The sequence below is a fragment of the Hippopotamus amphibius genome, chromosome 10, assembly GCF_030028045.1.
Source record: "Hippopotamus amphibius kiboko isolate mHipAmp2 chromosome 10, mHipAmp2.hap2, whole genome shotgun sequence".
NCBI lineage: Eukaryota > Metazoa > Chordata > Mammalia > Artiodactyla > Hippopotamidae > Hippopotamus > Hippopotamus amphibius.
Genome location: NC_080195.1, coordinates 12,786,011 through 12,808,911, shown reverse-complemented (window position 1 = coordinate 12,808,911; position 22,901 = coordinate 12,786,011). Strand labels below are relative to the sequence as shown.

The window sequence follows — 22,901 nt, the reverse complement described above, 5'->3', positions numbered from 1 at the left end:
TCGCGGCGTGCGGGGAAGCCAGGAGCTCGCCAGACCCGAGAGGGGGCGGTGTTCTCGGGCGAGCAGAGGCGGGGCGGGGCGGGGACAACACTGACGTGTCGGCGCAGTGCGGAGCCCGCGGAACTGAGGGGCGGGCCCGGGGCGGGGCCACAGGGGGCGGGGCCTAGCCGGGAGCCTACCTCCGAGCGCTGTCTCGGCGGAAACAGAGCAGCAACCGAGACGAGCAGAGCCAGTCGGTGGCCGCAGCGTGGGGGCTGAACGGTGAGTGACGCCCTCGACGCTTCTAGTTTCGGCGCCATCGGCCCTGCGCCGGTTCCCTCCACCCTCCCAAGCTCAGCGCCTGCCCCCGGGACCTGCACCGGCCTGCCGCTGCCCCGGGGAGACGGATGAGACGCGCATGGTCCGGGCGGCGGATCCTTTGTTTTGCCACGACGACGGGGGCGGGGACGAGCACTGCAGCCCGCCGATCGAGAGACCCGGCCCCGGGACGGGAGGCCGGGCAGGGGAGCGGAGATCCGGCTGGAGATGCCGAGCCTGTGGGACGGGAGGCCGGACCGAGGATCGAGAGGCTGGGCCGGTGGTGGCGGGAGACCGGCCCGGGGATGCGGAGGCCGGACAGCGGGAGACTGGGGAGCGGAGACGCAGCCGGAGACGCCGAGCCCGGGGGACGGGTGGCCGGGCCGAGAATGGGGGGTGTCGAGAGACCCGGGTTGGGGCGCTGAAGCCCGGTAGCAGGAGGCTTGACGCGGGTCGGGAGGCCCGGCGGGGGCGCTGAGACCAGGCGGTAGGAGGTCGGACCCGGGAGCGGGAGGCAGCGGGGACCCTTGGAGAGTGAGGGCCGCGCGGATTGAAGGCTGAAATTTGAATCGGGAAGGAGGTGACGAGGCTGGGCGCGGAGAAGGACTTGAGGGCAGGAGGCCGGCTGGTGCTGTCAGAGGAGCTCGCCCTCGGGCCTTATCCTCGCATTACTGGGCGAGGGTTTAGTCTCTGCAGCCTTCTTTGTCTAGATTTTCTCAGGTCGTTGGTGTGACTCTTCTTTCCGGAGGTAATTTCAAATATTAAACCCCTATTCATTTTCATACCTGAAGGCCTGCGAGAATCCTTCCAGCTCGTGCCTGTGACTGTGCATCCATGGCCCAAATCCCTAAGGCTTTGGAATTCCCTTAGCCCGTGTTGAGTAAGAGTGCCTTAGTCACTCTTTGTTTTCAGTGGGTCTGCTCTCAAGCCTTACTTCCCAAACCAGCTGCTTCTTTCCCAGTTCTCAGTAAGTGGCTCCAAAGCCAAGAAGCTGGGAACCAACCTTCTCAGCCTCCTCTCCCGGCTCCTGCAGGTAGCCGCCAAGCCTCCTGGCCCTCCTAAATGTCCACGGGATCTGGCCACTTCTCTCCATCTCCGATTTAAGCCACCCTAAGCTCTCACCTGGCTACAGGAAGCCCCTCTGGCCCCTCTCTAGTCCATTCTTTATAGCACAGGCTGAGGGATTTTTACAGAATGAAAATCCAGAAAGCTGTTCCTTTGCCCGTAGGATAAACCCAGTTCCTTAACACAGTTAAGAAAGCCAAGCACAGGTTGGCTTCTGGGTGCACTCACCTGCTTTGCCTTTCGGTATGCCACCCTCTCACTTTCCGCACTGCCGTGCTGATCTTAACGCGAACTCTTCTCTGCCTGGTGTACCCTTGCCCTCCCTCTCTCTTCCCACCACCACGCATATGCTTCAGGAACTCCTACTTATGTTTCTGTCCTCATTAAACATTTTAAGGTTAAGTCTCTCTATTACATATTCCTTTTGTGTCCGCCTCGTCCTAAGAGGAAAGTGTCATATCCTTTGCGGCTGCTTATTTTTACACTCTCCCCTGTTAGCTCCTAAGCAAATTCCACAAGCAACTGTGTTTTTCTAGTTATCTTGTTCCTTATTGCCTTTCCCCATGTTTGGGGCCTGGCACAAATGAATGCCAATACTATGGTATTATGCTTTTTAATAATTATGCCCTATCTAGAAAAAATAAACCTAGAAAGGAATGGTAGAGGGGAAATGCGGAGTTGCTGTAACACTGTGTGTATGCAGTGTAGTGCTGGAGGTGCTAAGCAGGCTGCTTAGACCAGCCTGGGTCAGAATGCGCTCAGCCACTGTGAGTGTGGTGTAGTTACGTGACCTCTAAGAATGAAATGTAAGGCTTAAATCACAACACAATGTTTGAGCTTTGGTTTTGCTTTGCTCTTTTGTAATGAAGGCTTTTGAAAGTTACAATGCGTTTTAACGAATGAAGGAATCAACAGTTTATTGGAGTGTAGCAATAAAACCTGTTCCCAGTAAGAAGTGAAACCTTATATCCAATTATATCAGACTTGCTTCTGCTGTCCTGAAAAAAAAAGCCTTGCTTCCTGCGCTTTTAAGAGACTACATCTGATAGAGACAATAATGCTTCTTTACTGCTTTGCTTCAAACCCAATTTAACACAGTCTCCTACTGCTTCATCCCCCTTCTGATGCTGGAAAGCTGTCTTTATTTTCAGGGATGGCATTAACTCAGTTCTGGTGCCTAGTATCAGATAGTTCTTTAGGCTCTGCCTCAAAGATGGGAAGCACTGGTGTCTGGATCTAAAAAAAAAGATGTGGAATTCTTAGACTGTTAGATACTGTTGTGTACACATTTAACAGATATAAATGTAACAGAGGGGAATAAGTACTCTGCTGTCATACAACCCGAGGCCACATCCCAAGGGCAGCACTTCCTAGTTCATCCATAAACTAGACAGGAGTAATATACATACCTCACAGGGTTATTGTGAGGATAAAATGAGGTAATGTCTGTGACAGTACTTTGTAAGTCTCTATGTAATGTTAATTCTCCGCCTGTTTTGTTCTTCAAGTTGCTTATAGAGTTTCTATATTAAGGGTAGAGTAAAGCTACCTGTTTTGTACTGAACACTGGCATCTGCCTTGTTGAGCCGCTTTGAATACAGTGAGCTTCGGTGAGAGTCACACATAGGGATAGGCTCTTGGTCTCCATTACTTCCAACACTCAGGGTGTATGACTCCGCAGTTGTTACTGTTATAGCACAAATGACAAATGAATAACTGCTGCTGACCCTGGCTTTCCCCAGTTTCAGACCTTCTCTGGCAGGTGGTTGTAAAACTGAAACGCTTCTACAGAGGAGTGATTCTCAGTGGGAGGGAAGAGGCCTTATGGGTTATCTGTAATTTTTATAAAAGGTATTCAAGAGCCTTCATTCTACATTTATTTCATAACCCAATATTTAGGTCTGCAAGGACTTTCCCATTTCTCCTTCTGCCCCTCCAGAGATAACTATCTTAGGACAGGACATCAGGTGAGGGGAAACAGACCCCTTGCACTTAGTAAATACTGTCTCCTTTCTGGCTTGTGGCTTTGAGTACTGGGGAGCCCTCCTATCTGTCTCCCCAGTGGTATGATCCTTGCCAGAGAAAAGGAAAGAAAGGCTTTGTTTGTGTGGTACAGCTGAACTTGTTTTAGTTTCTTCTGTATTTACTTTTACTTGCCATGTGTGTGATTCCGTCTTTATTACAAAATAAATATTAAAAGTCTGACTTTTAGCAGGCCCAATGACAACATCCAGTTTGGTGACTCTTCCCAAAGAAATGCAGGGACCAGATTAGAAATAATTTCAATAATCATTGAAATAACCTCTAGTACATCACAGCGGAAATCTCCTCTTATCCAAACTATTGTAAAAAAAAGTATCATCTTCTTTCTGTTTCACTTACCAAATCTGGAAACATGACTGCTTTTGAGACTTTGTCCTCTCTAATTGCCAATAAATATAATCCTGGTGTTTTTCAAGTTCTTTGGCCAAAGTACAGGCCACCCTCCTTGTCTGCAGTTTCTGTAACCAGATATGGAGAATCAACTCTCCTACACCATTGTACGTAAAGGACTTGAACATCTGCAGATTTTGGTATCCCTGGTGGGGAGAGGAAGGAGAAGGGTCCTAGAACCAATCCTCCATGGATGCTGAGGGAGGACTGAATAATCTCCCCACAAGTCATAGTGAAAAGGCTTCACCTTTCCTTTAGAGGCAAATAGAGATATAGAAAAAAATGTCTGAATGGCATCCTAAATGCTTAATATGAAAGTCATTCATATTTTGTGAGTAATTTTACTTTTAGAAGTAAATTACCCAGTGACACCCAAAACGCCATAACCATCAGTCCTGTTTTCTTTGTGAATTAGAGTAAGTGCATTTTATCCTATTTCACTGTCCCTGCAGTCAGTTTCTATCATGTTATTTGTGCTTTCTGTCTCATCTTAGTGTTTCTAGGCTATGGTTTTTTCTTCCCTTTCTTGAAATTATTGATAGCATTACCCCTCCTATGTAGTACTAAGCCATGTAGAAATGTGGGAAGCTGATAGATCCTAGTTTGAATCCGGGCTCTGCTTACTTAACTTTTAAGTAACTTAAAAGCTACTTAACTGCTTTAAGCCTCAGTCAACTGAACTATAAAATGGAAATCATTATGCCTCACAACATCGTTGGAAGGACTAACTAGAAATACATAAATAATGAGTACATGCATAGATAAATGTACCTTTTAGCTGAGAGTCTAGCCCCTATTAGCCAATGGTAAGAGGAACTGTTATTACACAACACTCAAATCACATATTGCGTTATGATGCTTTGGCCTTTTCTTTGCCTATCTGTTTCCGTAAATTTTTCATTATAATTTTTTTAAAGATACTTATATTTGTGGGGATGATTCAAAAGGGAGTGATATTGGTTTTTATGTCTCATTTTGAGATTTAAAACCCGTTTGGTAGGGCAAAGGCCAGTTTTAGGCACCAAGGACAACCCACTGATAGGTGTCAGGTTAACGGAGTAGGACTATCTCAAACTGGTTATCCTAATTTAATATCTCATTTTGAAATCTACCACAGGCACACTTTCAGGCCATTTTTAATAACAGGTTTGGTTTTTTTTCTAAAATGTTGATACTTTGTAACTTCATGTAGAAATTTCAATTTTAGAAATTAATTTTTATTCCTCTCCTTGAACTCTGTAGATAATTTATTCTGCTTAACTTCATTATGGCAATAGGCAGTAGTCCCTTTAGTTGGCTAACTACAATGTAAATTGGGAAATTATTGCAATTTTCACTTAAGGAAAACGCCTGAAATGCTTAAGTATTTTAGAGTGACAGTAAATTTCGACTGACAAAACTCTTTAAACGTTTGAAAAATCTGACTGTTGTAGCTTTAGTAGCAAGTGTTAAAGGGATCTAGGAACTCAGAGATCTGATTCTAAGACCCACGTTCCAGGTTGCCATCTAATGTCAATGGATCTACTCAGAACTTCTCTGGGACCCAATATATGTTTACAAACTTATTATCATCAGCATCCTGAATTGATGGAAAGAATTACATACTCAGTACAGTAAGAAACAATTCATCTTAAGTCCATTGCTGTGCTACAATATATTTTTTAAGCCCCTGTTGTATATTCTCCTATTTATGTTCTGTCAAACGAAAGTGATCTAAGAACTTAAACTCTCATCATCATATAAGGCATTTTTTTCACTTGGGGGACTATTTTTTTCCCTTGGGGGACTGTTTTTTTAGCCTTCTGAGATGAGATCACTGCACCCAGAATAACTTATATATTCAGCCAGGCATTAGCTAATGGAGGTGAGGTAATGCTAAGTGTAACCCTTAAGTAAGTTCTGCAGGAGCCAGAACTCTGCTCCCAGGCATGTGGATTCAGTGCTTTCATGTGGAAAAAGCAAATGGTGACAAGCAGAGAGGAAATGTGTACAAGTCTGATACAGTGAGGATTTTGTTTATCATTATATACAATAGTGTAAGAAGGTCAGCTGATACTGCTGCAATCCGTATTATTCAGATACTAATAATAAAGGGAACGAGATACGTCATAGTATTTGTTCCTGAGAAATCCGTATCAAATAGAAACTGTTTTAAATCCTATTGTAAAAAAATTCAGATTTTTTTTTTGTTTCAGCCATCAAGTAACTTACTGAAACAAAATTGTCTATTTGATGTCTAATATTGGAAATTACTAATTACAATTACTTGTAGTAAGGCTAATCTAGCTGAAACCTTTTTAACTTTTAAGAATGATTTAGTTAAAGAAAGTTGATTAAATGTATGAAAAGGAAATGATTACTTGAAAGTCACCTTATATTCAGGTGACATCTTAACCTTGGTGTGAACCAAGAAGCCAAATACAATTGACTCTTGAGCAACAGAAGGGTTAGGGGACCCTCCCTGTAGTCAAAAATCCGAGTGTATGATTTGTAGTTGGCACTCCATAGCCACGATTCTGTATTCATGGATTCAGCCAGCCTCAGATGGTGTAGTGATAAAATATTTGCTATTTTTAAAAATCCACATGTAAAACCAAAAAAATCCATGTGTAAGTGGACCTGTACAGTTCAAACCTGAGTTGTTCAAGGGTCACGTGTATTTTAAAACTCTGGAAAGCTTGCCACTATTTAAATCTAAACCTTCTGTTACCGGTCATAAGGATAGAATCACTTTATCCCCTCACTTTATTGTTGGCAAGAAATAAAAGATTGTTAGAAGTTTGTATTTCAGTCCAAGAATCACTGCGCTGCTTGCAGAAGTATTCACTAAGAGGTCTTAGGCCAACATAGCAGCATTTAGGGATTCCTAAACACATACTGTGTACCCTACATTTGGCAAACTCATTCAGAGGGCTAACTGGAGGCAAAACCCTGGACCAGAAAGACACTGGCAGGAGCTCTGGGTTTTTCTTCAGAAATGATATTTATTAAGTCTTTTTTTCCCATCCCACTGTGTTTTCACTCCAGATTTTCCACAGAATGGCCAGAAAGTCTTGAAGCATGGATAATACTCTTTCCTCATGGATTATAATATAAATCGATAAACCTTCTATTATGCATCTGCCTACGTTTCCAGAATTGTTAGCCACCCTGAACTGTTCTCTCAGTTAATCAAATTAACCACAGCTTTGTTTTTCAACCATGGATGGATAATTATTTTGACATGCATTGGGGCACGTTGGCCTCTGTATTTATGGTTGAAGGAAGTTTGAGATTTCTTTGTACCTAATACATGTTTATTATATGTATGAAAGAAGAAGAGAACGGCAGATAGACTGGGACTTGCTTAGTACACAGCAGTCAAGGAAGGGTTGCTGCTTTCATAGTAGTAGTATACCCCTATTTTTATTGCTCTTGAAACAGGGCTGAGAAGTGAAACTGGCTAGCACAATACTGGTTGGTACAGTCTACCATTGTTGAAAGATATTATTTTCTAAAATAATCTTTGTCACTATTTCCTAACTTTTAAAAAGCGCAGATGTTATAGAAAAAAATAGAAGGTAGAGAAGAATATTAAGTAGTAATTAAGTTACCAATAATCCCATCACCCAGAGATAGCTACTGTTAATAAACAGGTTAAAAGGTAAAGATGCCATAGAACCAGTGTATTGGATACACCATGACTTCCCTATTTCTCTGCCCTAATTCTCAGTATTTTGGTGAGTAATGCATATCCTTCCCCTTCCCTCCTCTCCCTAATCCCTAGAGTTATTTCCTTAGGCTGCATTCTTAGAAGTGTGAATTTCCTAGAGCAAACTGCAAGGCTTTTTTTGAGGGGTGGGGTAGGGACATGTTGTCAACATGTTCTCAAGAGGTGATACCAGTTTATGTCCCTTCCACACGTGTCGGGGGATGCCTGCCTCATACAGCTTTGTTAGATGTATGCATGATCAGTTTTTGTATTACTTGGTAAAATGCATGGATAAGTACATGTGAAGGTATAGATAGAACACTTGGGGATTTTTGTCTCAAAGTTTTCTCTTCTAAACAGAGAGCAAACCAGTGCCATCTCGTGAGAAGTACCTCACCCTCCTTGCATCCAGTTCACAGCCTTCATACATTGTGCCCAGATAGTCTGTCTTCCTTGCATTACAGTGGATGAGTCTTCACTTGTTCTTTTTTTTTTTTTTTTTTCACTTGTTCTTATCTGAAGTCAATACTTCTCCATACGTGAGCTAGGTTCACAGACCCTTTCATCCCTTCAAGAACTTTGCTGTTTCTCCTCTTGCCTTATTAATTTCTCACTTTCTTTGTGTCTTTCTCATCATGAAATCACGCTTTAAGGGGCTCATCTTTTACACCAAGCCAAACGAAAAACATCCTCCACCCCTGGCCCCCTTTCAGCTACCATTCCCTCTCCTTGCCCCTTCACAGTAAAACCACGTTGACTCACTTTTGGTGTCTTTACTCATTTTTCTTTTCCCATTCTCTCCTCAACCTACTGCAGCAACATCAGTCCGTTTAAAGTATATTTTTCAAAAAAGTATGAAACTTGACTGTTGTGCAAATATAAAATATGTGTCAAATATTTTATTCAATTAATTGATAATAGAACCAGTAGGATGTTAAGATCAGTTCAAAGGAGACTTTGAACAACAAACATAGATGTAGGTGGTTGAGTATAATGAAATGAATTTGCTAATAGAAGCAAAACTGGTTAATATCCTATAGGGCAATAGAGTGTAATTTGGGGGGATCATCTTTTCTACAAGTTGCAAATCGGTTGCATCATTACAAGACAAAAATATGTTTTCATTGCTATCAGTAAGAATTACTTGCATGAGTTCCGGGTTCTGTGGCTTAACTTCCTACAAAGTTGTAAAATAGCCTGGTCAGGAGAAGGTCAGTCAAACGAGGACACCCAGTACAAATGAACTTATCTACAAAACAGAAATAGAGTTACAGCTGTAGAAAACAAACTTATGGTTACCAGGGGGAAAGGAAGGTGGTAGGGATAAATTGGGAGTTGGGATTGACATATACACACTACTATGTATAAAATAGATAACTAATAAGGACCTACTGTATAGCACAGGCAACTCTACTCAGTACCTGTAATGACCTATATGGGAAAAGAATCTAAAAAAGAGTGGACATATGTATATGTATAACAATCACTTTGCTGTACAGCAGAAACTAACACAACATTGTAAATCAACTATACTTCAATAAAAATGGAAAAAAGACACCCAACAAAATCAGATAATTCCCAAGCGTTCTCTAGCCAATGCCCAGCGCCCCCCTAAAATAATATCCAGTCATTTCTTTTGCCCATTTTCAAGTCTGGGACAGTTTTTCCTGACAATCCCCACTATGCCCATAACTTTCTCGCCAAAGCTAATGGTCTTCTGTTCTCATCTGAATTGACCTCTTAGCAAGATTTGAAATGACCAAACACTCTCTGAAAGACTGCTGCATACTTTGGCACACCCCAGTTACCTGATTTCCCCCCATTTCACTCACCTCTCTTTAGCTTCTTGCTGGCCCCACTTCCTCTATTAACCGTCTAATTATCAGAGTGCCCCAGTATATCTCCAGCCCTGGTCCCTCCCTGAGTTCCAGACTCTTAATCACCTACATCTACTATTCAACTCTAGTCCAAACTCTTTCATCTCTTTCCAGAATATTCCAGAGGGCTTCTCATTGGCCTCTGTACTCCTGCAGCTGATTCTCCACTCAGCAGCCGGAGGGATCGTTTTAGAGCACGCCGTCCCTCCTCTGCTTAATGCACTCCAGTGGTTTCTCCTTGCAGTCAGGATAGAATCAAAGCTCCTGGCTCCTGGGGCCCTATGTGGTCTTGCCTTCCCTACTTCATTCCCTTCCTTTTCCACACGCTAGTCAAACTGGTCTTCTTTTCTGCACCGTGAATACACGAAACTCTTTCAGGGCCTCTGTACTTGCTGATGCTTTCGCCAGCAAGGCAGCTTCTCCAGGTGGCCTCTATGCTATTTAGCTCTTCCTGTCCATGTCACCTCCGAGATGGCTTTCCCAGCCTCCTTAGCTAAAGTAGCTCACACTACCAGTCTCTCTATGACTCTCCCCTATTTTATTTTCTTCATAGCCCCATCAGTATCTGAAATCTTATTATCTCATTATTCTTCCTCTCTAGAATGAAAGCTTCTTGAAGGTAGGAATTTTGTTTTGTCTTCCACTCTGTCCTAGAGCCTAGAATAGCACCTGGCACAAAGCATGTGCTACTAAGTATTTACTTTTTGACTACAGGATGGTTCATCCCAGTTGTACACGGCACCCTCCCTTAGCTTTTTGTTTGTTTGTTTGTTTTTAAACCTACAGGAAGTAAGATGGTAGAAAAGCAAAGAGCTTTTGTAAAAATGCACAGCAAAGACTGACTTTGAGAGAAGGTGAAACACTACCCCCTTCTGTGGTTCCAAAATGGTGACACTTCCTCTCCATATTTTTTTCTCCATCTTCCCCCACAATACTTAGGGATAGAGGAGGAAGGAACTGAGCTTTGGAGAAGAGAAGAGATGTCTCCTTAATTTTCAAGAGACCTTGAAAGGGGGGACTTTGGTAATGGGGAAGTGTGGGAAGATAAAAAAGTTCTGGAGATGGGTTGTGGTGATGGTTATGCAACACTGTGACTGTCCTTGATGTCACTGAACTGTACACTTAAAAATGGTTAAAATGATAGATTTTATGTATATTTTATCACAGTTTTAAAAATTTAAATTTAAAAAGGGGGAGGGAGCCTAGGACTTTCTATAAAGGCTTTTGCAGTTGAGTGAGTCCTGTTGATCAGGTGTGTCTTCTTTTAAGATTTCTGATTTTAGCATGAGAGTTAGGTTAAAAGTTCTATTTTGATTGGAATTTTTGAGATAGGCAGGGCTTCTAGAGGCTGGAGAAAGATTTTTTTGTCCTTGTTTTTCTGTGTTCTTTATTTAGGGAGGCAAATTGCCATAGAAGTACCTTTGCTCTTGAAAAGCTAGAGGACGTGGTAGAACTCCCGACAAGCAGTAAGGAACTGGCTTCTTCAGAGGCAGCAGGGCAGAGTGGGAAGAAGAGGGCCTCCATCACTAAGCCTTGTGGCTGTGGACAAAGTCATTTAATCACCAGGAGCTGGGCTTCCTGACTTTTCAGTGTGGAGAAAATAAAAGATAAGATGCCTAGCACAGTACCTGCTGTATAGTAAATGCTCAATAAGTGGTAGCTGCTTTGATTAAAAGGACTCATTCACTGTCGGAAGTAAACAGAATTACCTGATGGAAGAATGAGAGCAGAAACTTTAGTTTTACTTCCAGGTTTCCTAAAGCCAGTCCACCACCTTAAAGGAGAAAGTGGGATTCCCACGTCTAGGTTAAGAATAGAGATTATGTGGAGGGTTGGCACTTCCTGGTGCTGAATCTCTTGGGAATCTAAGCATCGTAGAATAGTATTATGGGAGGTATACCATTTTTGGTTTTTGTTTTAACTGTTGGTTTGGAAGGCAGAGTGCTTACCAATGACTGGATCTATTGTAATAGAAACAAGTTGCAATGTGTGTCTTGATCTGGTGGGGTATCCAAATATAAAAATATATCAGGCTGCACACTTCCTATCTGTGCACTATGTATACTGCACAGCTCAATTAAAAACGAAAGAGATAGGGAAATGGGCTATATCATACATACCTTTACAAAGGATTGTTCTCAGGTTTGATTCACAGAAACCTTGAACAGTAGAGATGAAGCTGGGGGACTGATGGTACTGCTAATGTGAAGATATCCATATCGTGTATTTATTTAGAGAAATAATCATTGGAATAATACATATAATGCAGTGATCTTATAATGACTGATTTTGCTTGACATCTGTTTTCTTTATATTCTAGTTAATAAAAGTATCCATGGAGAACGTTGGAAATTCAGTGGATTCAAAATCCATTAAAACTTCAGAGACGTGAGTATTTAAATGGAATCTCATAGAAGCTGAGGAAGATGGGTGTGTGTAATAGAGCAAACTTTGAGGAAGCAGAAAGAATGTGGGCTTTCAACCCAGAGACACCCAGATGACTTCCTACCTCATGTGACAGCTGTGTGGCTGTACACATGTTAAATTATCTTCTCTGAATCTCCCCCTTAGAATAAAACTCATGGAACTGCAGGGAGGTTGGAGGGTGCCTGACCTATGGTTGGAAACCCCGCCCTAGTAGCAGAAGGATGACCCAGGAGAGGCAGATGCGCCTTCCGAATCTCTCTGCAAGATGAGAGGTTTTGCATTTGGGCGAGGTTTTTTTTTGGCCTCCTGTTTGTTTGTGAGTTTTAAAGCTAAAATAAAATGCCAGTTCTCAGTCTGGGGGAGACTCGCTTGGGTATAGATTATCTTTCACCCTTCGTTTGTCTCAGTCTTCGTTTTTGGAATACCGTACTCATTAATGCTTCCAATAACCAGCAGATGGAGAGAGGGAAAAGACAGAACGCAAACAGTCTGAACTTAATTCATTGTCTGTTCTCATCCAATAGGGATCCCTTGCGGTACGTTTAACTCAAAACGTTTATTTCCGAGGTCCAGTATTATTATTCTGGACCACCCAGGGAATTATAAACTAATTTTAGTACTAAACAATACTGTTAACAGCAGAACTATTAACAGGTCACCAATAAAGATGTTTGCAGTATTTGTTTAGCAAAGGAATTTGCCCAGAAATTAAACTCTTGAAATGCAACTTCATTTTAGAGGTTTTTTGCTTTTTAAATGTTTGTAAATTGATTGACACCTTTTCTTACGTTTTCCTATCATGCAGAACATAATTTACCATTTTGGTCTTTTTCCAACAATTTTTTCAGGATTGTGTGTAATGTGAAACACTCCCAGCTTGTGTGTGTGGGTACAGGGATGTTAGGTATCAGTGTTTGGCTATTGTTTCCTGATTCCTGGTCCAGGTCAGGGGTCAGGTTTGCAGACTGTTTTGGTCAAGTTTTATTGAAACATAGCCACAGCCATTCGTTTACATATTGTCCTGGGTGACTTCCAGCAGCTGGATGGAGTGGCAGCAACAGAGTCCGTACAGCCAGCCAGCCTAAAATACTTAGTATTTGGCCCTTTGAGAAAAAGTTTATTGACCCTAGTCTACATAACAGAGGTTTTTGGAAAAGTGACCTTCGGACAAGTATTTTCAGTTATTTACAGCAGTGATTCTATGTAGCAATAAATTATTAGTTTGTTCAGCATATAGGGTTTAAGGAATAATTTAGGAATTGTGAAAAATACTATGTTTTGAGTCATGGTTGCCTTTTGTTGGTTTCCTTATCATTTCAGGGTAATTTTTATGATTTCACTCTCACCTTGAAGCATAAAATATTTTGGAAAGTTTAGAAAAATTCAAGTATAAAATGTATTTGATGAAATTTTAATAAAATTTAGAGGAAAACAAGATATAGAGATTAAAAGTCTAAACTCTGAAGTTCAACAGACGCTTTCAGCTGGGGTCTGACACAATATCTGCATAAACATCCGCCTCATGGTGGCCACTTCCTCATCTGTGAAATGGGTTTTTGTGAAATTTTAATGAGGGAAAGCCTGTTGCACACAACCTGGTACATTATGTTCCACAAATATTAACTATTCTTTTGTATTAGAGAAGTTGTGTTAACATGAACAGCAGCATCGGTCATTTCTCTCTTTGTAAACTGTTGTTTGATTTCCAAACAGAAAGATCTTACATGGAAGCAAATCAGTGGACTCTGGGATATCCTTGGATGATAGTTACAAAATGGATTACCCTGAAATGGGTTTATGTTTAATAATTAATAATAAGAACTTTCATGAGAGTACTGGTATGTATCATAACATGATTTTTAATCCTTTACAAGTATTTGTGTCATTCATATTTGGTGTAGTGTAAAAAACAGAATTGATATTATTAGTTAGTACACTAATGACACAGAATAGCCCTGAAGTACAGATAGAGCAGGACCCTACGGGTCCTACAATTCAACATGAACTCTTAATCTTCTACCCATCATCAGACTCTCTCCCTCTTCTATCTGTATGTTGACCTCTTCTGCCCTGACCTCTGTGTAACCCTTGCTTCTTTGTCTTCCTGCTCCCTCTCTCATGTTAATGGAAGGATCTCAGCAAATAGTAAGTAGAAGGATTTTTCCTTTCCAGGAACTGTGCAAGGCACCTCACAGAAACTGTCTTATTTAATTCTTACAGCAACCCTGAAAAGTAACCACCATAAGATGCCAAAAGGTTAAAAATCCTTGCACAGAATCCCACAGATGATTTAGTAGCAGAACTGGCATTCAGCCTTGGTGCACCTGACCACCAGCCCGGGCTCTGAATCCACCTTCTGTGCCATTTCTCCTCCTGTGCCTTCATTTGTTCTGTGGACTTTCTCTTCTTCTCCTGAAAAGAAGACAGACTCCCCGCCTTAAAGAGACCTTTCTTCTACCCTGCTGCCTCTTAAGTTTTGATCTGATTGTCTCCTTCCCTAAATCTTGAAAACACATACTTCAAATTTGCCATCTTCGCTTCTTTCCATCCCTTTGATCCTGTTTTCTCTGTTTCTACCTCGACCACTCTGCAGAAATTGCTCTTAGGTTCACTATAGCCTGGTCACCAGATCCCCTTCTCAGTCTCTATACTGTGTATGACTTGAATCTAATAATACATTTCAGAGTTTTTTTAAAGAGAATATAAAAAATAAAATCCCTCACGATCCTAAAAAAGCTAATTAACATCTTACTGTATTACTTGATAATTTTTCCCTGACAGTTTCTTTCAAAGCTTAATTTTATCCATAATAGTAAGCAATATTGTATTCTGCTTACTCCATTTAATGCAACATAAGCATTTTTTGTGTTGCTGTATAATTTTCGTATGTTATTTTAACAATGATATAATATCTCATTCCCTAAATATAGCATTCACTTGACTTGCATAATTTACCATATGAATGAACACTTTGGCTGCTTCTTCCTTTTTCATTTTTAAATTGGTACTGTGATAATTCTTTGAATTGGCATATTAATCATATTAGAATTAATTTTAATTAAAGAAACTAGAATCTGCTGATTCAGTTTAGGAGGCTATCTACCAGAGTGCTGGTGAAAAGGGAAGCCAGATTACACTGGAAAGATCAGCAGGATTTGCTGTTAGATTCATTACAAGGAGTGAGGAAAAAGTAGTTGAAAATGAGTGTCTAAACCTAAATGGCACCATTTGCACTGCTTTCGGCTCTAAGCTGAGACACCACCTTCAACCGTTAGGAATTCTGCCTCACGTTGCTAGTTACAATGCCCTCGTTCCATAGAATTTTACATTGTTGAACTTACTGGATCTTTTTTCCTTCCAGTTTTATTGAGATATAATTTACGCATGGCACTTACAAGTTTGAGGTGTACAGCATAATGATTTTACTTGCATACATCATGAAATGATTATCACAATAAGTTTAGTGAACATCCATCATCTCATACAGATACAAAATAAAAGAAATAGAAAAGAGTTTTTTTCCTTGTGATGAGAACTCTTAGGATTTACTCTCTTAACTACTTTCATATACAACGTAGGGCAGTGTTAATTCTATTTATCCTGTTGTACATTACATCCCTGGTACATCCCGAGTACTTACTTATCTTTAAAGGGGGAGGGGGCATGTTGATCTGCTCTCCCCACAAAAATACTTAGGCCCATAGTCTGGCTTTAGCCTTAGAGTAAGCTCCCTTTCAGCTTTGAAATTTGAAGGTCAGGTTCTCACAATGGGCTGACGGCCTGGTATTTTCTGTTCAACTACAAAGTGGCTCACAAACCAGGACCAGCACTCAGTCAGCTTGTCACACAGCTGCATGGTGTCCTCAGCCTTTCCAGTGTCAGAACCTTGATGAGCTTACTTTAATTTTATAAAAATAATATATGGCTATAATATACATTTCAGAAATTACAGATTAACAAAAGAAAAAATTAAAATCACTCTACTCAGATAATCAACAATAATTTGGAGCTAGAAACATCTAGTCTTTTTTCTATTCATATGAGTTAAGTGTACTCAATTCCGTGTGCTGTCACCCCCCCACACACCCCCAACCTGCAACACTTCAGGGTCTTTAAATCTGTGTGCATCGTTCAGTCAGTTTGTACATGAATGTGGAAGGCACTGTAAAGGCATGAGGAAAGCCCAGGAGCCCTGGGTACAGGCCGCACACCCACTTCGGTACTTTGTTCACGTTCCTGGACTCCTCTGTGCTCCAGGTCCCACATCTGTGCAGATGAAGCCAGTCGTGCTAACGGTCTCGTGGTGGTTAGAAGGCTTAAAGGAGATCACACAGAGCAGAATGCCTGATAAACAGTGTTAATGTGGTCTAGTGGTTTGTGGGGTTTTTTCCTGAAAAGATGCTATGAAAGTGCTAATGTATCTTAGAATTGTTGGGAACTTAAAATCAAAGAAATAGTTCCTCTGAGTGTGTGGGATGTGTGTCTTGATATATATGTGGCGGGGGGGGGGGGGGGGGGGGGTGACGTGTCCGTGTTTGTGTATGTGTGTGTGCGTATATATAATTTTTTCTTAAAAGTAGAATCCTAGTCTTTTCTACTCTTTTTTTTTTTTTTAATAGTGACCATTTGCCCATGGCAAAATTTTGTCTACAAAATTTCAATGGCAACGTAGTATCCCATTATATAAATGAATTGTGATTTATTTAACCAACCTTATTAGGCATTTAAGTTGTTTTCACTATCTAAGCAGCTGTGAAAGACATCTTTGTGACTATAACACTGATAACAGCTTATATTATAAAGTGTCTTATATGCTAAGAAATGAAAGAAACTTTGTGTTACCATGATCAAAATATTGCATTTTCTTAGCATTTGAAAGGAAGAGTTTATCATGCATTGTGTGAATTACTGAATAGTTCATTTCAAAGCAGTTTTTTTTTCTTTTAATGAAATTAAAAGTAACTTTTTCTGTTTAAGGGATGTCATGTCGGTCTGGTACAGACACAGATGCAGCAAACCTCTGGGAAACCTTCAAGAACTTGAAATACGAAGTCAGGAATAAAAATGATCTCACATGCAAAGAAATTTTGGAATTAATGTCCAGTGGTAAGAAATAATGAAAAGAATGACCTTCATTGTCCAATTTATGTTACAGTCTAGCTGTAATTATATACATATAAGCATAAAGCACGAGATTTGTGGAACTAAACTGTACACGATCCTACTCTATATATAATATTATGTAAGTAAAACAAGTTATTCATACCAACTCCCTAGAGTGGTTTGAGGTGTGTTGCTCTGCCCCAAGTTGGGTTTAAATGATCTCTTAGTTCTGTTCTTAAGTTTCTTCATCTTATTCCCATACAGTACATATGAGATTGTGGAATAAAACTGCATTGGTTTTTTGTTTGTTCGTTTTTCTTGTCTGTAAACATTTTTCCAGTTTCTAAAGAAGATCATAGCAAAAGGAGCAGTTTTATTTGCGTGCTTCTAAGCCATGGCGAGGAAGGAAAAATTTTTGGAACAGATGGACCTGTCGATCTGAAAAAATTAACAGGTTTCTTCAGAGGAGACTGTTGTAGAAGTCTAACTGGAAAACCCAAACTTTTCATTATTCAGGTAACATATAACTGAGCAACTTGGTTATTGAGGATTCATTAGGGATTAATTTACTCAATTGTGGATTATCCAAAGGATTTATTCTTTTTCCCTGAAGCTACTGAACTATTTATTGTTGCCTTCTTATTTATTTAAACCACCACTTAGGAGATGTAGAATAAATTTTAATTAATATCAATTTTTACAGAGCCTTTCCATTTCTTAGAAATAACAGTTACGCATGTGCACACATATTTTTAAAAATAAATTTCTTTTTTCTTTCTTTTTTTCCTTTCTTTCTTTCTTTTTATTTTTTACTTTTTAAATCAATGTTTATTTTCTAACCTCCAGGCCTGCCGAGGCACAGAACTGGACTGTGGTATTGAGACAGACAGCGGGGTTGAGGATGACATGGCCTGTCAGAAAATACCGGTTGAGGCGGACTTCTTGTATGCATATTCTACAGCACCTGGTAGGAAACATACAAACACTGAATGTCATATGTAGATTTTAAACAATGAAGAGTTTGTTCCAAAGGCTGTCCTGATTTTGATATCCATAGAAAGCCAACTTGTCTGTATTTTAGGGTACCTGAACCACAGACAAGTCTCAAAAAGTTGTCTTTAGCCAAGTTTGACTAGAAAATATGCATCTGTAAGAACGCATAATTACTCAGTGTCATTCATGAACTTGGTACCACATGGAAACTATATTGTAACATCGGCCAAGTCAGAGCTTTGCCCACTTCCTGGAATAGGAGAGATGTGTTTTCCAGGAATTCTTTGGAAGATAGGAAATTGAAAGAATCAACAAGAATAGCATATGAGGAGGTAGAAGTGGAATGAGGGAAAATAAAGTTAAAACTGATTTATGAATAGGTTATCAACCTCCACTTTTTTGTGGTTGTATTACACGTGTCATATAAGTATTTATTGATCATACAATTGTTTACTTATACAACTAACTCAGGGTGTCCCAAAGTTTGGAAATATAGGGCAAATGTATTTTTAAACAGTATTACATTTTTATATATAGTCCATATGATTTCTTTTAATCTCCAGGCATCTTTCCAGATAAAGTACTTTCAAATTAACAGCAACGGATTCAGGGAATTCCCTTGCAGTCCAGTGGTTAGGACTCAGTGCTTTCACTGCCATGGGCCAGGGTTTGATCCCTGATCAGGGAACTAAGGTCCCACAAGCTGCATGACATGGCCAAAGAAAAAGAATGGATCTAATAGTTAATCTTGGAAAAGAACAATAAATACACTATTTCCCCTTTTTAGACTTTTGAATATACTATTATGTGTTTATTATACTCTATTCAGATGCCCTGTAGACAAATTTAGGACACTGAAATGTGTGTGCATACGTAAGCAGTTATTTCTTGGATAAGCCAATAATCTGACTTAAACACGATGCTGCTTATAATGATCCTTTTTATTTCTTTGCTTTTGCATCTTCTGCATGTTAACCTGTTCCTCCCTATTGGAAGGGAAGCTCAGGAAGTAGAATTCTCAGTAATTCAGTGGTGAAGTTAGTCTACAACTATTTTCCTTGTCAAAAGGTGCTGTATATATATATTTGGTTTTTGTTTTGTTTCCCCCTGGAATCAAAGGTGTCATTTATTTATTTATTTATTTTCATTTTATGGCTAATAATACCTGTGGATGTTTATGCTGTTTTTACCTTCATGATTATGTCATAATTTATTAAATCAGCTAACATCAGATATTCCATGCTATTTGGTTATATTTTGCCTTGTAGGTTACTATTCCTGGCGAAATTCAAGGGAGGGATCCTGGTTCATCCAGTCACTTTGTGCGGTGCTGAAACAGTACGCTCACAAGCTTGAGCTTATGCATATTCTCACTCGGGTTAACCGAAAGGTAGCCCTAGAATTCAAGTCCTTCTCCACCGATTCTGCTTTTCATGCAAAGAAACAGATTCCTTGTATCGTGTCTATGCTCACAAAAGAACTGTATTTTTAATCACTAAAGAAATGGATGAATTTTTTTTTTGTATGCCAAGTGAGGAAACGGTGTACCTGATACTGTATTTTCCTCTCATTTAAATCTAATCTAATCGCCCAGGTAATACTCAGAAACATGTCACTTTCATAGCAATAAAACTACGATGAAGCTACCTCAAACACAATCAGGTAGTTGACATTGAATTTAGTTAAGAATAAATAAAAATGGATAGTGGTACAGTCATTCTGAGAGGAAATGATTGTAAATAAACGGCTCTCAGAATCAGCAAGTTTTAGTGATTACGCTATGCTACAAATTTTCAAGGAATTATGGAAAACGGTAAACATTTCAGGAATGTATTTCATTGATATGGATATGCTGTTGTATCAGGGAAGCTGTTCTGGTTTTTGTCAAACTATAGAAATGATGATGTGGAATAATGTATCTTAGAACTTGGTGGCCCATGTGTGTGGTCAAAGGCTTGAAGACCTGGATCTTAGAATTAGTATTTGGAGATAAGACAGTGGTATTTTTCCATCATTTCTCTGAGCACATGGTTTTGTGATGTTTGTCCTGAGCATGTCTTTGTTGTTTAAAAAAAAAATCACGTTTAGTATTGAAAAAGGAACTAAATATTTTACTTGAAAATGTGTGAGAAAACTAAGTTGACTCTCTCAAGGTTAAGTGCAACATTAATAGAGGGAGACAGAGTTAGGACTTATAAGGTGCTGAAATGCAACTCTTCCCACCAGCTGCTGGGCCTCGCATTCCCGCAGAATATCTGAAGGGCTCTTATGTCACAACCTCAAACTTTGATCACATTGATAGCAGCGTGAATTGAAGAAATTCTATAGCAACATATTAAAATACACCTTACAGAATACACAGTGAGTTGTGAGGAAGAAACAGTAAATCAATCCGCTGGGCATTCTGTAATCAGAAGATGGTTTGAGCCTGAACAGGGACACAGCGCAGCCGATGTGGTGAAGGCAGAGCCATAGACTACAGGCTTCAGGAAAAGGAATGCTGGCTAGTTATCTTCTTATCTTGGGATGCTCCCAAGACAACAAGCTCCAAGGCAGTGAACCAAATCAAACTTCTCAAATGGAAATTTTCCAAAGATGGTGAGAGTCATAATAAAAATCATAGCATTCTTTTTTTTTTTTAATTTTTCAGTGATGGCTTTTAATTGGATGTTAAATCAAATTCTTATCTGCCTTTCTGTAGATAGCATGTTATATAAAATACAGTTAGCACCAGTACCACTGTAATGATACACTGAATAACAATTCACTTCTCACTTTACAATGAGGGGGAGCAGAGCTGCGGTTGTCAGCTGTCAGAAATTAAGTATGTAAATTAATGCTTAAGTGTATGAATTTGAATATGATTTACAAGAGTCCAGGAGTGTTGGGGGGGGGTGGATACTGAGGTTTCTCTTTCCCCTTCAAGGTTGACAAGAGCTCAGTGACCTTTACAGACTGCACGTGGGCACGGGTGTGCCCTTGTGTGCACCTGGCCACCAAGCGTTGGCTGGGAGCCGAAATACTCCCGAAGAGCAAATCCTGGCCTCCTTCTGGAGCGTCCCTTCCTGCCATCCATGAATGTCAGCCCATATAAGCAATGTCACTAGCATTTCCTCGTTTTCCAACATAAGCAGTGAGTGTGGCCTAATAATATGGGCCCTCATCCATCCTTTGCAGAGGATGGGAAAAATCATAGCGCTCTTTGCAGTAAAATTTGTGAGCATGTTAAGTTGTATTCTGTTGATGTTTACAATCAAAGGAGAATGCTACTGTTATGATCATATACTGTTGTCTGAAATGAAAGGACCGTGGTCCCCAGGACTTTATCAGTCATCCAGCCTTCCCTTCTTTGGTGCCCAGGGAAACTGAAGGCCAGAGAGGAGCAGCAGCACCGCCCCCAGCCGGGAGCCTCCTAGCTCAGGAGGGGTTGAGCTGTCCCTGCCCACTGCACCCTGATGTTTTTCAGTCTGACGTTTCCCGTGAGCTTTCTTTTGCTAAAAGAAAGGAACTCACATTTATAAATGAGAGCTATTTGTTGTGACGAAGTAACTTTTTCTAAGTAAATGAAGCATGTAATGGTATCTTAAGGTGTGTTCTTGTGTGACAATTTTATTAAAAATGTATTATTATGAGTTTTTATTTCCAAATATACATTTTAACTTAAAATTGCCAGCGCGTTCAAGTTTTCATTGTTGTTTCTGATGTGCTACTAACTGAAGTTAAAATATTTTTAACCAAGAGCTTGATTTGGAAGGGCCAAGGAGTTTGCGACAGGACCCTTTAATAGAATACTTTGAGATGGTGGCAAATTACCAAACAGGATAAGCAGCCTTCCTCTTCTCCCAGGTCCCTCTCAGAAGGCCCTGTTTCTGAATTACCATGATGCCACGAAGGATACTAAATTTACACGGATTACAGCCCCTAAATATGACCATATTTTTGTTTGTTTCCTTGCTTTGAGGAATGGGGAGTAGCAGAGTATAAAGGATATTGCTGAGATGAATCATTTTCCACCCAGAAGTTTTTCATAGGGCAAACAGGGTGGGGGAGGGGGGGAGGACTGAGGGGGAGGGGTATGGAAAAAACCACTGATGTTCCCGGATGGTCAGCTCTGGGAGAGGGGTTGTGACCGAGGAAGAAGTTCCCTTTTTATTTTATGTACTTAGAAAAGAAATATGAGAAAGTGCAAACATGAGTGGTTTTACATTTTTTCCAATATTGCTAGAGTGAACATACATTACTTTTAAGTCAGAAAAGTAATAAAATTCTCCTAATTGGGACTAGAGGATTTCTGTTTCCAAGGAGTAGAGGGTGGCATGAATAATTCTTTTAAAGCTATAGTTCTGTAGTATGTTGACAGTTGAGCCCATTCTAATCTCTGCTAAATAAAGAAGTCTTCAATATTAAAAAGAAAAATACCCAAAACCCAGCAGAAAAATGAACTAAGGGCCATGAACAGACAGGTCACAGAAAAAGAAAGCCCAAATGTTCCTTACACCTCAGGTGAAAAGCTTAATTCTCTTAATGCATAATAAGAGAAATGCACATTAAACTGTGTCATCTGTCATTTAGCAGACTGACAGAAATCCTCCTTTGATAACAGTCTGTTGGCCGAGCTGTGGGGAAATGTATTCTCCCATTGGTGGGAGTGCAGAATGGTGTGTGGAGGAGAATCCAGCAATACCTATCCAATTACTCTCGAAGTAGCGACCTCAGGTCTTGGAATTCAAACTACCCATACACCTGTACATGTACAAAAGTGTATACACCTTATTCATCGCACCATTGTTTTCATGGTAAAAAATGGCAGCAACCCGACTGTAAGAAAGATAGGTTAGGGCTTCCCTGGTGGCACAGTGGTTAAGAATCTGCCTGCCAATGCAGGGGACACGGGTTCGAGCCCTGGTCCGGGAAGATCCCACATGCGGCAGAGCAACTAAACCCGTGTGCCACAACTACTGAGCCTGTGCTCTAGAGCCCATAAGCCACAACTGTTGAGCCCACGCGCCACAAAA

The 22,901-nt window shown here is 40.4% G+C and overlaps 1 protein-coding gene across 3 annotated transcripts; it reads left to right on the top strand.

The window, feature by feature from the left end:
* The first annotated feature begins 140 nt into the window (after positions 1-140).
* On the top strand, positions 141-21,663 carry CASP3 (caspase 3). Of its 3 annotated transcripts, XM_057697385.1 has the most exons (7): positions 141-261; positions 11,684-11,751; positions 13,504-13,628; positions 16,768-16,896; positions 17,234-17,409; positions 17,740-17,860; positions 19,155-21,663. In XM_057697385.1, the coding sequence occupies exons 2-7, from the start codon at positions 11,699-11,701 to the stop codon at positions 19,376-19,378; spliced, it is 828 nt and encodes a 275-aa protein (XP_057553368.1). In that variant the 5' UTR covers positions 141-261; positions 11,684-11,698; the 3' UTR covers positions 19,379-21,663. The 3 variants fall into 3 exon arrangements, with proteins under 3 accessions (XP_057553368.1, XP_057553369.1, XP_057553370.1); XM_057697386.1 differs by lacking the exon at positions 141-261 and having other exon boundaries at positions 13,508-13,628; XM_057697387.1 differs by lacking the exons at positions 141-261; positions 17,740-17,860 and having other exon boundaries at positions 11,686-11,751; positions 19,155-19,220.
* Positions 21,664-22,901: the final 1,238 nt, after the last annotated feature.

What these genes read in the sequence shown, in the direction of transcription:
- CASP3 (XM_057697385.1), top strand. Translation starts at nt 11,699, where the DNA reads ATGGAGAACGTTGGAAATTCAGTGGATTCAAAATCCATTAAAACTTCA. An exon ending in GAACTTTCATGAGAGTACTG is followed by an intron (nt 13,629 to 16,767) that starts GTATGTATCATA and finishes TTTCTGTTTAAG; the next exon opens with GGATGTCATGTCGGTCTGGT. An exon ending in CCAAACTTTTCATTATTCAG is followed by an intron (nt 17,410 to 17,739) that starts GTAACATATAAC and finishes TCTAACCTCCAG; the next exon opens with GCCTGCCGAGGCACAGAACT.